Source organism: Fukomys damarensis, unplaced genomic scaffold (genome assembly GCF_012274545.1).
Source record: "Fukomys damarensis isolate Sample0158 unplaced genomic scaffold, DMR_v1.0_HiC HiC_scaffold_38, whole genome shotgun sequence".
NCBI classification, from domain to species: Eukaryota; Metazoa; Chordata; class Mammalia; order Rodentia; family Bathyergidae; genus Fukomys; species Fukomys damarensis.
Window position 1 is genome coordinate 34649836 of NW_022900950.1, and position 14417 is coordinate 34664252.

The 14417-nt window shown below is 42.2% G+C and overlaps 1 protein-coding gene across 1 annotated transcript in view; it reads left to right on the forward strand.

The window, feature by feature from the left end:
* LOC104862195 overlaps nucleotides 1-14417 on the forward strand; it is a 149939-nt gene that overhangs the window by 79006 nt on the left and 56516 nt on the right. The window contains exons 12-13 of the mRNA XM_010623960.1: nucleotides 2893-3010; nucleotides 5475-5544. Coding sequence (XP_010622262.1) covers nucleotides 2893-3010; nucleotides 5475-5544 — 188 coding nt within the window. The remainder of the gene's footprint in view (nucleotides 1-2892; nucleotides 3011-5474; nucleotides 5545-14417) is intronic.

Sequence of the window (14417 nt, forward strand, 5' to 3'; positions counted from 1 at the left end):
TATTGACTTTGTCTCACATCAATTAATTCACACACAGGAGACTGTTTCCAAGCAGTAACTTAACAAAATTTAAAGGTTTTCCCTAGAGTTTTATCTCTTGAAATATGAATGCATATTTCAAATAGGTTACCTTTGATTTGATTACCATCACATCTCTTTCTGCCCCATTTTTCCCCAGCGGCCTCTTCCCAGACCTTAAATGTACCCAAGAAAAAGTTATGTAGATGGCAAGCGGTACTATGATGAAGAGGTTAGTGGAAGCAAACCTAAAAGTTTTAACTTGAGAGCAATTTTAAGAAGAGAAGATCAATTTAATGCCCCACCACCACCAAAGTGAGCTGAAAGAGTCTCACAGCACCACAGAGGAAGAAGCAGGCTGAGACATACTTTCTATTTGCTCAGTTGTAGGTGAAGAAACACTTCATAGGGTAAGAAAAGCAGGCTTCAACAATGATTTTTCAAAGAGATGAGGTCAGATGCACTGGAGCATTGCTCTGGAAGCCTGGTGAGGTAACACAATAAAATAAATCTTTGAAAAACCATTCCGTGGCTTAAATGGAGATTTTCAAGTATTCAGTGTTAGTTTCTAAGGTAGTATTGCTGAGAGAAGGAGAAAGACAAGGTGTAGATTTTGTGAATGATGAAGTTTGGAGAGTGAGATCTATTCAATCTATTAACTTTCTGGACTCTTGGCTGGGTGGGTGGAGGATACAGGAGCTTGAGTGGAAAGTTTCAGGAAACTCAGCAGCAAAGAACTTCATCAGGAAATAAGGGGCCTAATAGAAAGATGTCTCTAAGAAGCAAAGAAACCTGGCAGGAAGTCCATTCGGAGAAAAAGTGAGTCCTGACACAGACTCTCCCTCACTCCTCCAGGAAATGAGAAAGTCTAGCAAGAGCCACAATCAAAGCAAAAGTGTGCACTGAATGATTGTTGGTTTAGGAAACCAAAGTGTCTTGCTTGTTTGATGGGGCCACTATTTACTCAAAATTCTCAAGAAATCACCTTTTAAAAGATTGAAACATACAAATTTAATACTTGAAAAGTAGTCAAAAGCAATAAATCTTAAAGGAAAATATTTAAATGTTACTTCTGTGCTAATGATTAGAAAGTACAGGAGAAAAAAAACTTTTTTATGATAAACCTAATAAAATAGGAAAACAATTCCAGGCTGGGCATCCCTAATCTGGACATCCCAAACCTGAAATGCTCCAAAATCCTAAACACTTGCATGCTGAAATGACACCACAAGTGGAAAATTGTACACCTGAACTCATGTGACAGATTGGAGTCAAAACTCAGATGCAGTCGAGTCTTTTGGAGGTTAAGCGTAGAATGTTATGGTTTGTATCTAGATGTCCCCCAAATCCTCATGTGCTCTTAGATGGGGCTTTTTGGAGCTGGCTGGATCTAGGGTGTGGTGCTAAATTAGTCCACTGATTGGAATTAGCATTGTCTGGGTGTGGCTGAATGGATTTCCTGAAGTCACCCTGGGTGTGGGTGGCACCACGTAAAAAGCTTGTAGCCTGTATAGGATAAAAGACAGAGGCAGGTTGCTGCTGCTCCTGCTTCACTGTCTCCTGCCTACTTCGGCATGGACTGTTTCTCCTCTGCAGCAGCCCCTCTGCCATGCCACCCTGCCTTGGAGCTGTTGACTATGGACTGAAATCTTTATAAACTGTGAGCTGAAATAAACCTCTCCTCTTAAAAAAAAAAAAATTAGATGCAGAGAAAACATTGGATAAAATTGCAGTTAGGCTCTGTGTCCCAGATATATACAAAACATAAATGGACTTAGTGATTAGATTTGGGTCCCATCTCCAAGGTGTCTCATTATGCATATACAAGTATCTGAAAAAAACTAACGTATGAATCACTTTTGCTGCAAGCATCTCAAATAAAGGATACTCCCCAGATGCATCACCTCCTAGTGGATAGCATCATCACAAGGTTGTGTGTGAGAAGGAGGGCCCACATGGTAAGACAGAATGCCAGACAGCCTGCAAAGGGACCAGTCTTCTTCTTTTGTAATAACCCTGTCATGAGAACTAACCAAACTCCTGTGAGAACTACATTAATTCCTTCAGAAGACCACACCCCCAAAGACTCCCACAGGGCCCCACCCCAGAAAGGTTTTGCCACTTCTAAGGTCACCACACTGGGGACAAAGCTTCCACCATATGAATCCCTGGCGGACAAACCATAGCATTCAGCTTTTTTGGCAGGGAGGAAGGGGGGATGGCAGTTGGGTAGACAGCCAAGGTGCCCTCCACTCCTGACCATGTGCAATGTACCAAGGGTTCTACTCCTGCCTCCACTGTGGGAAGGACACCCAGCCTTAGAGGACTGGTGTTAATTACTCAATAATTCCAGAGCATTTATAACATGCAAGGACATTGCTGCTGCTGCCATCTGCCTTCATGCAGAAGTGACCATGAGCAATGTCCACTTCATTGTGGGACTGGCTTTGAAAGCCTGCTGTCTTCTACAAGGCTACCCAAGTCCCAGGTGGAACACACAAGTATAGTCCTGGAGTTCTGACCCATTCCATATTTTTTCACTCCTTGGCCCTTACTGGGGAAGCTCTTTTGCCTTCCAGTTATATACCTCTCTTGAGAAAATAAAAGCAGCACACATCAAATGTGGCATTTACACACTTGGTTTTTCTAGAATCCAGAAAAGAGAGAATGTAAATAGTCTGGAATGTTCAGACAGGTCCCCGTGGATGAATTAGTGAGGCCTTGGAGATCGGGAAGAATGTACACAGGTGAAGAGGTGAGAGAGCAGGACATTCGTGGCTAAGAAGTGCCTGAGGAAAGGCTGCCAGTTGAAAGGAGGATGTAGAAGAGCCAGTTTTTCTTATCTTTTTGAGATTTTTATGCTTTTCTCCTCAGAACTTGGAAAAAGATGCCCAAAGTTGAGAACATGCCAAACATCACCATTCATTATGCTATGGCCAATCCAAACGTGACCTACATCCGTTGGAAAGTTCATGGAGACTGGGTTACTCAGGTAAAAATGCATCTCTATCCAGATGTGCCACATAAACAATCAAATAAGAATAGTATTCATGTGTATTAATAAGTCACCATTGCTCCTGTGACAACTTCCTAAACCTAGATGAAAACAAACAAAAATTAATATTACATGAAATACACAGAATGGTACAAAGAATGATAAACAGCTGGTTTCTAGAAGATAGTGACATTGTTCAATTTGAGCTCCCTGGTGGGATAGGTTTGGGGGTCTTTCAGTCTAAAGATAGTAGGTGGCTTTTCCTTCCTTTTATAGGGGTAAGAGTCAACTAAATGACCAGGAATTATATACATGAGATTGTGTCCCTGAGAATTGCACTGGCTCTGAGAAGTTAAAGTAGTACTTCTCAAGTGTATAATAAAACAAGACATTGTTCTTTATATTAGGAGAGCCCAGAAACCATATGTGAGTAGGAGTGGCAGCCCAAGGGACAGGAAGGGGAGCAGGAGTCCTGGGTATTGATATGACAAGTATATCCAATAAAGAAACGCAAGGTACCAAAGGTTCATCCCTCTTTCTGAATACACTAGGCTTACTCCACACAGAAAAGTTTCTACATTAATAAGACTTATGCAAGAAAAGAATGATAAGAAGAATTATTAAATGGAAGAACAAAATAGGAAAATCATCAAACTCTTTTGATACATGAAAAAGAAAATTAAAGGTGAAGAAAAATTGGATTAAGAGAGAATAGCATTTAACTAAAATATAGACACCAACAACATTTCAAAAATAAATGGAAGAAAACAAAATATCAACCCCGCAGAACAGAAATGAGAATTAGGAAAACCAGACAAAGAAGAAAACAATAATCTGACCAAGCAAGCACATGTAATAGTATGATGCACTTCTTATGGGTGGTTTAAATGAGGTTTCTTTTTTTCTTCACCTTCATTAGGTACAATTTATATATTACAAATGCATCCATCTCACATGTACAGTTTACTGGTAGAAAGTTTATTGAGCTGTAGAATTATCACCATGATCCAATTTTGGAACATTTCTGTCATCCCATAAGATCCTCCAACCCATTTCCACCCCATCTCCTGGAAGCCACTAATCTACTTCTTGTCCCTGTGTTTATTTTTGGTAGAACATTTCATGGGAGGATACAATACGTGCATGGCCTCTATGTCTAGCTCTTTCCATTGTACATAAGGGAGATCTTTATTAAGTGTGGGGATCCACCCCTGGACATTTCTCCTCTGTTTGGCTCTGTTCAGTCCTCTGTGTGCCCAGAAGGTAGAAGGAACAATTCCAAGAAGCAAAACAAGTGTTTCCTGAGGTCAGTTTACCTAGAAGGCTAGGGTGGGGAGAAGAGTCTGCACTGTGGGAAGAACACAAAGTCAGGAGAGTGTTGACATCAGCAGTGTAGACATGGAACCTGATGAAAAGTGAGTGCATGATGGGAAAGTTCTCCAGCCCCAGCTGTCTTGTTCTGCCTCGTGCCTCAGGAAGTGTGTTCATGACCTTGATTTCTGGAGAGAATGCCACATGAGTCACCTCAGGGGACCCTTCTCCAACAAAGAAAAGGTGCAGGGCAATTCCAGAGGCCTGCAATGTTCTGCTCTGTGGATGGCCCTTCAGCCACTCAGTCCTGTTGTCTTTGGTCCTAAAGTCCAGACACCCTCTTTTCCCTCTGAACATACCTGTCTTCTTTCCATCCCTTTGGGTCTCTGGTTTACCACTGCATAAGGGTTAGAACCAAAGTTTATCTTCTTTGCAGTCACTTCTGAGCTTAGCATTGTGTCTGCAGCAACCAGATGATGAGCATAGGTATTATCCTTGCAGCTCAACTGTCATTCTGCCAATACTCTTATGGCTTATCTGATTTTCCACGCGTACTCTTAACAAGGCCATCCACTGGAAAAGAAGGTGGCCCGGGGGAAAACTCAAATTCCATCAAATCTGTTACTTCACTCTTGACGTGGCCTTGGCTGTCCATCATGGTTCTGCCCCAAAGCCCTGGCTCTCCAGTCCTCACACACTTTGAGAGCCTAGCTCTTGATTTTCAAAAGTGCCTCTCAGTATGATACTCAACATTACTTCTAATGTGAAGATGATCTCTAGAGAAGGACAAGTTGTTTTCTGTGTAAAATCCCCTGCCACATGTGGGCAGTATTCAGACTTTCTCAGAACAACTAAAATAGGCAGCACAGTCTGACAGGCAGGATGCCCAGGATTATATGTTCTGGTGTTAGCCTCAAGCAGTGCAAGGGGAAGGGACCAGAATGCGCTCCACACTCCACCAGGCCACCTACACACGTCTGTCCCACAAATGGGTGCTTTTAAAAAATGTTCCTGTCCTCAAAACAAGTGGTTCCTCTCTCTGTCTCACGTGTTTGGAAAGAATGCTTTAGACATTGTTGCAAACTCTCACTTAACCTGGTGGGTGATCATTATATTAATTAGTGTTTTCTTACTTTTTTTTTATTTCTAGCTGAACTACTATGATTCTATGAAAGCCATCATTTCCAGCTCCAACCACGAACCTACTGCTCTAGTAATAGGTACTGCTCCCACTGTGTCACATTTGTGATGTTCTCTTTCTGGGTGTCAGGTCCTTGGAGGTCCACCCTTTATTGTTTCTACATTGCAATGAGCATCCCATACTCTGCTAATAACTCCTGTGATGACCCCAAAATGGGACCTCCTCTATTGTTTAGTGTGTTCTTAGTTTCCTAGTGCTCAGAAAAAATTTAGAAGTTGTAGAAAGGGAAGAAGAAGAAGAGAGAAAAAGAGATAGAGAGTGATAGAAAGAGAACGGGAAGGAAGAAGAAAGGGAAGATGCCGCCATTTGAGTACCTTTAGTGCATTATATGATATTAACTACACAGGGATATCTACATGGAACAGTCAGTACAGGACATTTTAAAAAGTGGACTTTGGGAATTTGCAAGAATTCAAAAAGCATGAAGACTCAGCACCTGGAGACACATGGAATTTCTGGAAGCTAGACTTAGACCAAGTGAATGCCAAAAAAGGCTAAGGGAGAGCCCAGGGTATCATCTTAGGGAGGATGCCAATGTCGTAGCCTATTTTCTGTTGCTATAACAGAATACCACTGATTGGGTAACTTATTAAGAAAAGTCTATATTGACTCATGATGCTGGATCCTGGAAGTCCAGAAGTACAGAAACAGCATCTGAAGAGAGGTTTCATGCTACATTATTTCATGGTGGAAAAGTGGAAGAGCACAGGAGAGTGTGTGGAAGAGCTCACTTTCATAACACAATCACTTCCAGGAGAACTAATCCACACTCAAGAAAATGGCCTAAAGCCATTCTCTTTTTCTCTCATTGAGTTTATTGGTACTTATTAATTATATAGTATAGTTACACTCATCATTGGGATCTTGTACTTTTACGTGACAGGTCTTAGTTCTCATCTTTTCTCCATTACCCTGACCCCCCCTTCACCTTCTCCACCCTTCCATATTTACAAAGACTTTGTTTCCATTTTTTTTCTTTTCTCATAATTTTTTCTTTTCCTTTATTTCCTGTCCCCACCCTTCCCACTTCCCCTACACCTTTAGCCCTTTGGCCTTAATCCATTCTTGAATGTGATATACTTACAGCCAAAACACCTCCCATTAGGCCCTAACTCCCCACACACATGAACTGGGAATTAAGGTGCTAGCACATGAATTTTTAACCCCAGTGCACAGTTAAGCCTGGGCGTGGATTTGACCAAGCTGATCTTGAGTCTATGCTACTCATGGGGGAGGACATACATCTCACCATTGAGCGGGTTTTAAGGAACAAGCTGGTCTATAGTTGAACTAGGAATCCAACCCCTTTTATGATAGATACTTCCTAAGCACCAACTCATGGTCTGAAATAGATGCAGCCCTCTGACTGGCCCTGGAGTTAATTGGAATATTTCTTTAATTTCCATAAGCTCTATCCTATGTGCCTTACATGTATTTAATCACTGTAACAATTGTATGGTTTACATCCCACTATTCACTTCATCTCACAGATGAGTCAGATAAGCTACAAAAATAATTAGGATATTGTTCATAGGTATTTGCGTTGTACTGACAGAAATTCAACTCAAACTGAGTTAAGCAAACAGAAGAATTTTGGGAATGGCTCATGTCACATATGAAGGGCAGGAAAGCAAAGTATCTCCATATTGATATATCCCAGAAGCAAGGACTCAAATGCTGCTCAGTCTCTGAGTTTCTCATCTGATTCCCTCTGCACACTAGTTTCCTCACATAGTAGTGAGCCAATGCCTTATACATCTTTGCCACCAACAGTGGCTGGCTAACACCCTTGGTCCCTATGCAACTACACTAAGGAAAGGTCTCACTAAAACAAGATGGCCATCTGTGGGACAATCATGATTAAACAGAGCCATGATGATCAGAGGGCATAAGAACCAGAAGTGCCCATTCAAGCTGCAAGAGTTCAGGAAGGATGTACTTTCCAAAAGTGGGGACTTGGAGGAAAGATTTACTAAAATCTTTAAAGAAAAATGACTACTGCATAGAGTCCTACTCCCTAATGGGAGGCCAAGCGCTGGAACCCAGTCTGTCCCCAAAGCCTATGCATTCAACCCTTGGATCCACAGCAAAGGGAGTGTAATGGGAATGCAGAGTCTGGCCCCACCCCAGAACTGGGTCAGAATCTTCATTTAAAAAGCTGCAGCAACTTGTGTGCATGTTAAATCAGAGGGGTATTCTCCCATCACAATGACGTACTAACATTTTTTAAATTACTTCCTGAAAGCCTTCTTAATTCTTCATGCTTACTTCATTAAACTTCATAATTATTCTGTGAAACTCTTGAGAGTGTATTAGAAAGCCCTATCCAATTACTCAACATCATCATCATCATATTTAATTTTCAAGTTGATACTGATGGTAATCCTTTACATATGTCTGGCACTTGCTAATTTAAAGTAATTTTCATATTTGTCAATTGTTCTCAGTTTTGAGTACCACTGAAATTATCTGGAGACTTTATAAAATCTGGTTTTTTGGGTTTTATTTTCAGAGATGTGGACATAATTGGTCTGGAATAAAGCCTGGGCATGGAAACTTTTAGATGCTCTAGAATTGACTCCAATATTCACCCAAGAGTTCAAGAAATTATGGCCCAAGCATCTGTAACTTTTAAGATGCTTCTTGTTGACTTTAATTTGCAGCCAAGGTCAGGAAACAATTGTGTGTATTACATTATTTGCTCCTCACAGTGGTCAAGGGAGGTATGGATTGTGTACACCCTCATTTTTTTTTTACGGATGAGGACACATAAACCTAGGTGAGTTAACCCACCTGGTAACTTAGCTGCAAAAGGTGGAATTGGGCTGGACTCCAGTCTTCCTGACCCTAAAGCCAATGTACCACCTGTAATCCTACACTCAGGTAGCTCAAGGCCTTCAGAAGCCTTATGCAGAGACAGCCTAGTTTCAAAGGGATCTTCCAGTCTTAGAGCAGAGTAAATCTGTGCTGCCAGAGAAAAGAAATGTAACTGTATATTCCTAGAGCATTGAAAGTTAGTGTTGCTGGTAGAGGCTGTCTGTCCTGGTGTCTTGTGATCTAGGGCCAGGCTGAATACTTTAGGCGGTGGAAGCTTCAAAGGGGAATCTGTGAGGATCCAGACAGAGACTAGTGTCTGCGGCCCAGCCAGACCCATAGATAAAGCAGAGGGAGAGACAGAGAAGCAGTACAGGTTGGAGTTGTGTAGACAATCTCGTGCCACATTAGAATGTCGGCAGTCAAGGACAGACCACACCTACAACAGTGGTCTCAAAAGATTATAAGGAACCTGAGAAACTCCCATTGCCTGATGATATCATAACTGTCATAGTGCAACACATTAATCATGTTTGTGGTGATGTTGGTACAATGAACCTACTCTACTAACAGTTGTATAAAAGCATAGCACATGCAATTTTTTTTTTTTTTTTGGTACCAGGAATCTAACTGAGGACCTTGAGCTTGCCGGGCAGGCACGGCCCCAATGAGCTACATCCCCTGTCCTACCACATACAATTTTGCAGTATTTGATAATGAAAGAAACAATTACATTATTGGCTTATATATTTACTATACTATGCTGGTATTGTTATTTTAGAGTATTTCTACTTATATGAAAAGAAGCATGCTGTTTTCTGAGGGCAGCAGCCTCACATAGTTACCCAACTTTTGACTATATCAAGAGGCCACATGGAGTGACTGACCCATACACACCATGATGTTAGCACAATGAAATACCTAATGATCCTTCTGAGAACACATCTCTGATGCTAAGTGACAGATACCTTCTAACTACCTGCTGTCCTTCCTGCTCTTTCACTGCGCTGCACCCCAGATCCACCCCTTGACTTTAAGGGACTGGTTTAAGCTCACCAAACTGTGCCTTTGTAATGCATAAAATATTCAATACACTTTTAAAGGACTCAGAAGTCAGTCACCTACATAGTAAGGTGAGCTATTTCTTTTTTATGCTTTCCAGCCCAGCTGTGTCTGTGCATTTCTGAGCCTTTGGGAATGCTGAAATCCTAGGCTTTCCCTTACTTTAATCCCTTAAAATCTAGTTCCATTTGCCACTGAGCATCATGGAGAATTAGTAATGACTCGTACCATCATCTCAGCCTCCTATGACACACTGCCTTGCATTTGTCTTGATAAGAATCAACCCTAGGTCTCTTCCAGTTCCCTGATTCACACCCTGAGAGTTCACAGTGTCGTTCAAGGAAAGCTTTTATAAATTTTCTGACTCACTGACATTTAAATTACCAAAGTATTGGATGTGCAGCAGTTAAGTTTCCTGGAAACTTTAATTAGACTTCTTGGAACTAGGAAATTTGGTTTTCTAGGATGCTGGTAGATATGAATTCTAAGAAACTGAAATTCAGCCTTTGGAGGCTAAAGGAGCTCAAAATTCAGTGTTTGTTTAGGAAAATCAAAAGCAGTGACAAAAACAAAGATCATCAAGTTCTAGCCCTGGTTTAACTACTAACAGAGCTGTGCTGTTGGCTGTGATGTTTCTCCTCTAGTTCAGTAAGTGCTACACTTTGAATGTGACTTGAATGTGTCCCGCAAATGTTCATGTGGTAAAAGCTTGGTCCCCCACAGGACAGGTTAAGAAATCATGGAACCTTTGAGGTGAGGTCTAGAAGAAGGTGGCTACATTATATGAGACTTGACTCTTGGAAAGAATTAGTATAGTTCTTGTGGCAACCCAGTCAGTTTCCAAGAGAATGAGTTGCTATAAAAAGAGCAAAATTGGCCCCTCCCTGGCTTCCTGTCTCTCACACACGTGTTCCTATCACAGTGCCATCCCCCATGTTGTATTGTGGTCAAAAGAGCCCTCACCAGGTGCTGAGAAGATGGGCTGACAAATCGTGGACTTTCAGCTTCAAACTGTGATCTAAATAAACCTCTTTATTTTCTAAGTACTCAGTTTTAGGTATTTTATGACAGAAACAGAAAGAGGACTAATATAATGAGGAAGCTGGAACCAAGCTCTAAGGAAACTTCCAGCTCAGATGCACAGTCCTCACTCTGCTGAAAGAGTCCTTGTTTATCCTTCCTCCTTACATCACAGAAATAGAGACTATTGCAATTGCTTACTGCTCCAAACTACTGATTTCATCAAATAAGAACCTCTTGAGAGCTATTCTATCCATATCAATATAATCCATATTATAGGATTAGCCCCCATATCAACATCATCCTAGTGACTTTTTACTGGGTATTTACAATATGCCTGGCATGAATCTAAGACAAGAAAGTTGGAGAACCTTTTGATTGAAACTTCTGGGAAGAATTGCCTATGCTGGCCCTTTCCACTTTCTTTCCTCCCATGCTCTGAAAGAACCATCCCAACCTTGCCTTCGTCCCGACCACCAGAAAAATTGCTCTTTTAAGAGTCCCAGTGTCCCTCATGTTGCCAATTTCACTGATTAATATTCCTCTCATTTCTCTTTCTATGTTTGAAACACCTGACCACTCTGGCTTCCTTCATGTGCTTCTCTCAGTTTGTTTCAAAATCCCAACCTCTTTTGCTTTTCCTTCCATCCCACCAGTTATTCTAGCTCTGTGTCCCTTGCTTGTTCCTCTACTTCTTCATGACTTAATATTAGAGCCCCAGTGTTAAGTTCTTGGTCATCTTCTCTTCCATGTTCATATAATTCTTTTGGTCACCCCCTCGTATGCCACCAATACGTTGTCCACTCAAAAGCCACTATCTCTAGCCCAGCCTCCTCTGGCATTTCCAGCTGCCCTGGCTACCTGTGGACCTCTGATAGACAGTGAACATCAAAATTAAGTCCAAACCTGAAACCATATCTTCTTCATACCCATTCCACATCTTCTCCATCTCAGGTGGTATTAAGTCCATCTTTCTAGTTGCTCAGGCCAAAAACCTAGTCACCTTTATTACTGTCTCTCACAATTCACACCCAACCTGTTGACTCTATGTTCAAAACACACCTAGAGATAACATCGGGAAGTGTGTGCAGATCCTGGGGAGCAGGGTGTGGACCAGAGCTGTGCAGCTGCAGGCAGATCCCAGCCAGTGCTCCACCCTGACCCCAGAGGTTCGGGCACACAGTACCAAGCCAAAGTCCCATCCAGGAAAGAGCTACACATGTGTAAGTTTCCACCAGAGACCTGCCCCATAGCATTGGTAAGTGTCCATAGATCTCGGGGGTGGGGGGTGGGGGCAGGGTGTAGACCAGAGCTGTGAGGCTGCAGGCAAATCCCAGCCAGGGCCACTCTCTGACCCCAGAGGCTTGGGCACACAGGTGAAAGCCAAAGGCCTGCCTGGAAAAGAGCTGCACAAGCAACAGCCAGAGGCTCACCCTGATACCACTGGTAAGTGAGTGGAGACCCTAGCCAGAAGCCTGCTCAGATAACAGGAACTGGGGTACATAGCCCCCAGCCAAAGACCCTCCCAGACAACAGCTACATAGGGGCTCCAGCCAGAGGCACACAAGATACCATCCCAAGTGGGAATAGACCCCAGCCAGAAGCCTGCCTAGACAACAGGTCAGCTCAGGGATCCAGAAGGCCACCATTCTGAACCCAGGAATTGGTGTATTGGTGAGCAGCAGAGAAAAGGCCATTTAGTGGCTTGCTGAGAACTGAGACCACTGGGTAAGCAAAAAGTTTCCCCAACAAAGGCAAGCAGGCTACATCTGTTGAAATGAGAAGACACACAAATAAGTCTCAAAACCAGACTTCCAATCACCTAAAGCAACCCTAAAGGGAAATGAGATGAACAATCTGATACTCAACCACCTGGACACTCTGAACTGACAACAAAAGAGGATCTGAAGAAATGAAATCAGAAATCATTTCTCAGATAACAGCAGAGATTGTGCCCATGGTACAAGACATGATTAATAAATCTAGAGTGGACACATTAAAAAAAATAGAGGAGCTGAGGAACATGATGGAATCCCAACATAGGAAACAAATGGAATCCATAAAACATATGCAAACAAATGTCCAGGAGATCAAAAACTCCACTGAAAGTTTATGCAGCAAAATGAGCCAATGCAAGGACAGAATTTCAGATATAGAAGATAGAATTGCAGTTAGTGACCAGGAAAAGAAAAATTTCTTAAAAATAGTACAGGACCACAAGAAATCAATCCAGCAGCTGCTAGACATTGCAAAGAAGAATACCATAAGACCAATCAGAGTCAATAAAGAAACAGGAGAGAGCGCAGATGACATAATACACCTAGAATCGGGCTGCTTCTCACCAGCTGCACTCCTATCAATAAAAATTACTATCTTCTCTTCCTTGGGTTTCTTTGAGAGCACCCTGCCTGGTCTCCCTGTTTCCATCCACCTCCATGTTCTGTTTTCTGCACAGTAGCCAGAGACTATGTAAAACTACAAGTTATTGTCCCTCCGAATCCTCTGTGAGCCTCCATCTCACTCAGGACCCAGTGCGATTCACCCCAACTCTTACCTCTTTGGCTTCATCTTCTACTTTCATCCCTCATTGAATCTTTTCCAATCACACCAATCTCCTTGTACATATTTGGGCACTTTTCCTGGTGTTCTTTTCCTGGAAGGTTTTCCACAGATGTCCTCAGAGATTACTCCCCACTGTTTTCTAGTCTTTTCTCAAATGCCTCTTCTCACCTTCTACCCTGTCTGCTCTATTATATATTGGAACTACCCTCTTGCTCCTGGTATTCTGTCTTTCGTGCCTTTTCTTCCCTTGTCTACATTCATACATAGATATCCTATAAAATTTACTTACTCTCCTTGTTGCTCACAGTCTGTCTTCCTTCTGTGCTAGGGATTCCTATCTGTTTTGCTTACTGTTATACCTAATGTGCTGAGAACAATGTGTGACACCTAAATAGGTGCTCAAATAAATACCTGTTGAGTGAATGTATCTGTGAAGTCAGAATTCAGACTCATATCTGTCTCACTCACAGTGTTCTGAAGTATTACAATCCAGGAGAACCAGAACATACTTGTCAAATGTCTTCCTCCTGTTCCCCTCTCACTACTGGCCTGGTCCCTGCATATCCCCCACAATTTTCCATATTCACATGGTTGTTACAGTCGATTGTGTGCATCCACTCTGTGTTCTAGCACCAACCCTCACCCTTAAGGTGTTGCCAGAGTCATAACCCCATCAGGAAACAAAGAGTCAATTCCCTCAATTCTGAGACTCCCCCTAAATAGTTCTCATCTCACTTTAGATCCTGTCCACAGTATTTTCTGAATCTTCCTTTATGGACTCCTGGTCTTCAAAGATAGGTTTATGGTCAACCTCTTACTCCCAAATACATTTATCTGGGTAGTAGAGGGAAATGTAACAGAAGAAAGCAACGACTATCCACAGAGTTCCGGAATTAGAAAGTATTTTTCAGTGCTTGTATTTATTTAAGGCAGGAATCCACCTTGAATGTCTTGCTTTGCAAGTAGGAACAAAGTTTAATTTTGTGACCACAAATCTAAGGGCTCCTGCTGTACAGAAAAAGGTGGTGGAGAAAAAAGGTGTAAAATGTAGAAAAGGATAGGCAAGATCCCTAAATCCAGCTAGAATCAGGAAGAGTGAAATTCTGAGCTTGGAGGGACACTCTCACCTCTTTGCCAACCCTGTGAGACTCCCATGCCTGTGGAGAGGACTGAGTCCATCCTGGTGTTAAGAGCAACAATTAGGTACTCAGAATTAACCTTCCACCAGGACCGCAATCCCTGAAGATTTACCTGCTACTAGTTAGTGTGCTGGAGGTCTGAACCTGCCTTGAATCTGCTCTGGGTTTCCATGGTGACTACTTAAACTTTTCATCATTCTTCCTCCAGACCTTGGAGGAGAGCTATGCACTCTGGTTTCCATGACAACCACTTAAACATGTATCTATGTCTGGCTTTGTTGGGAAAAGAAGCACT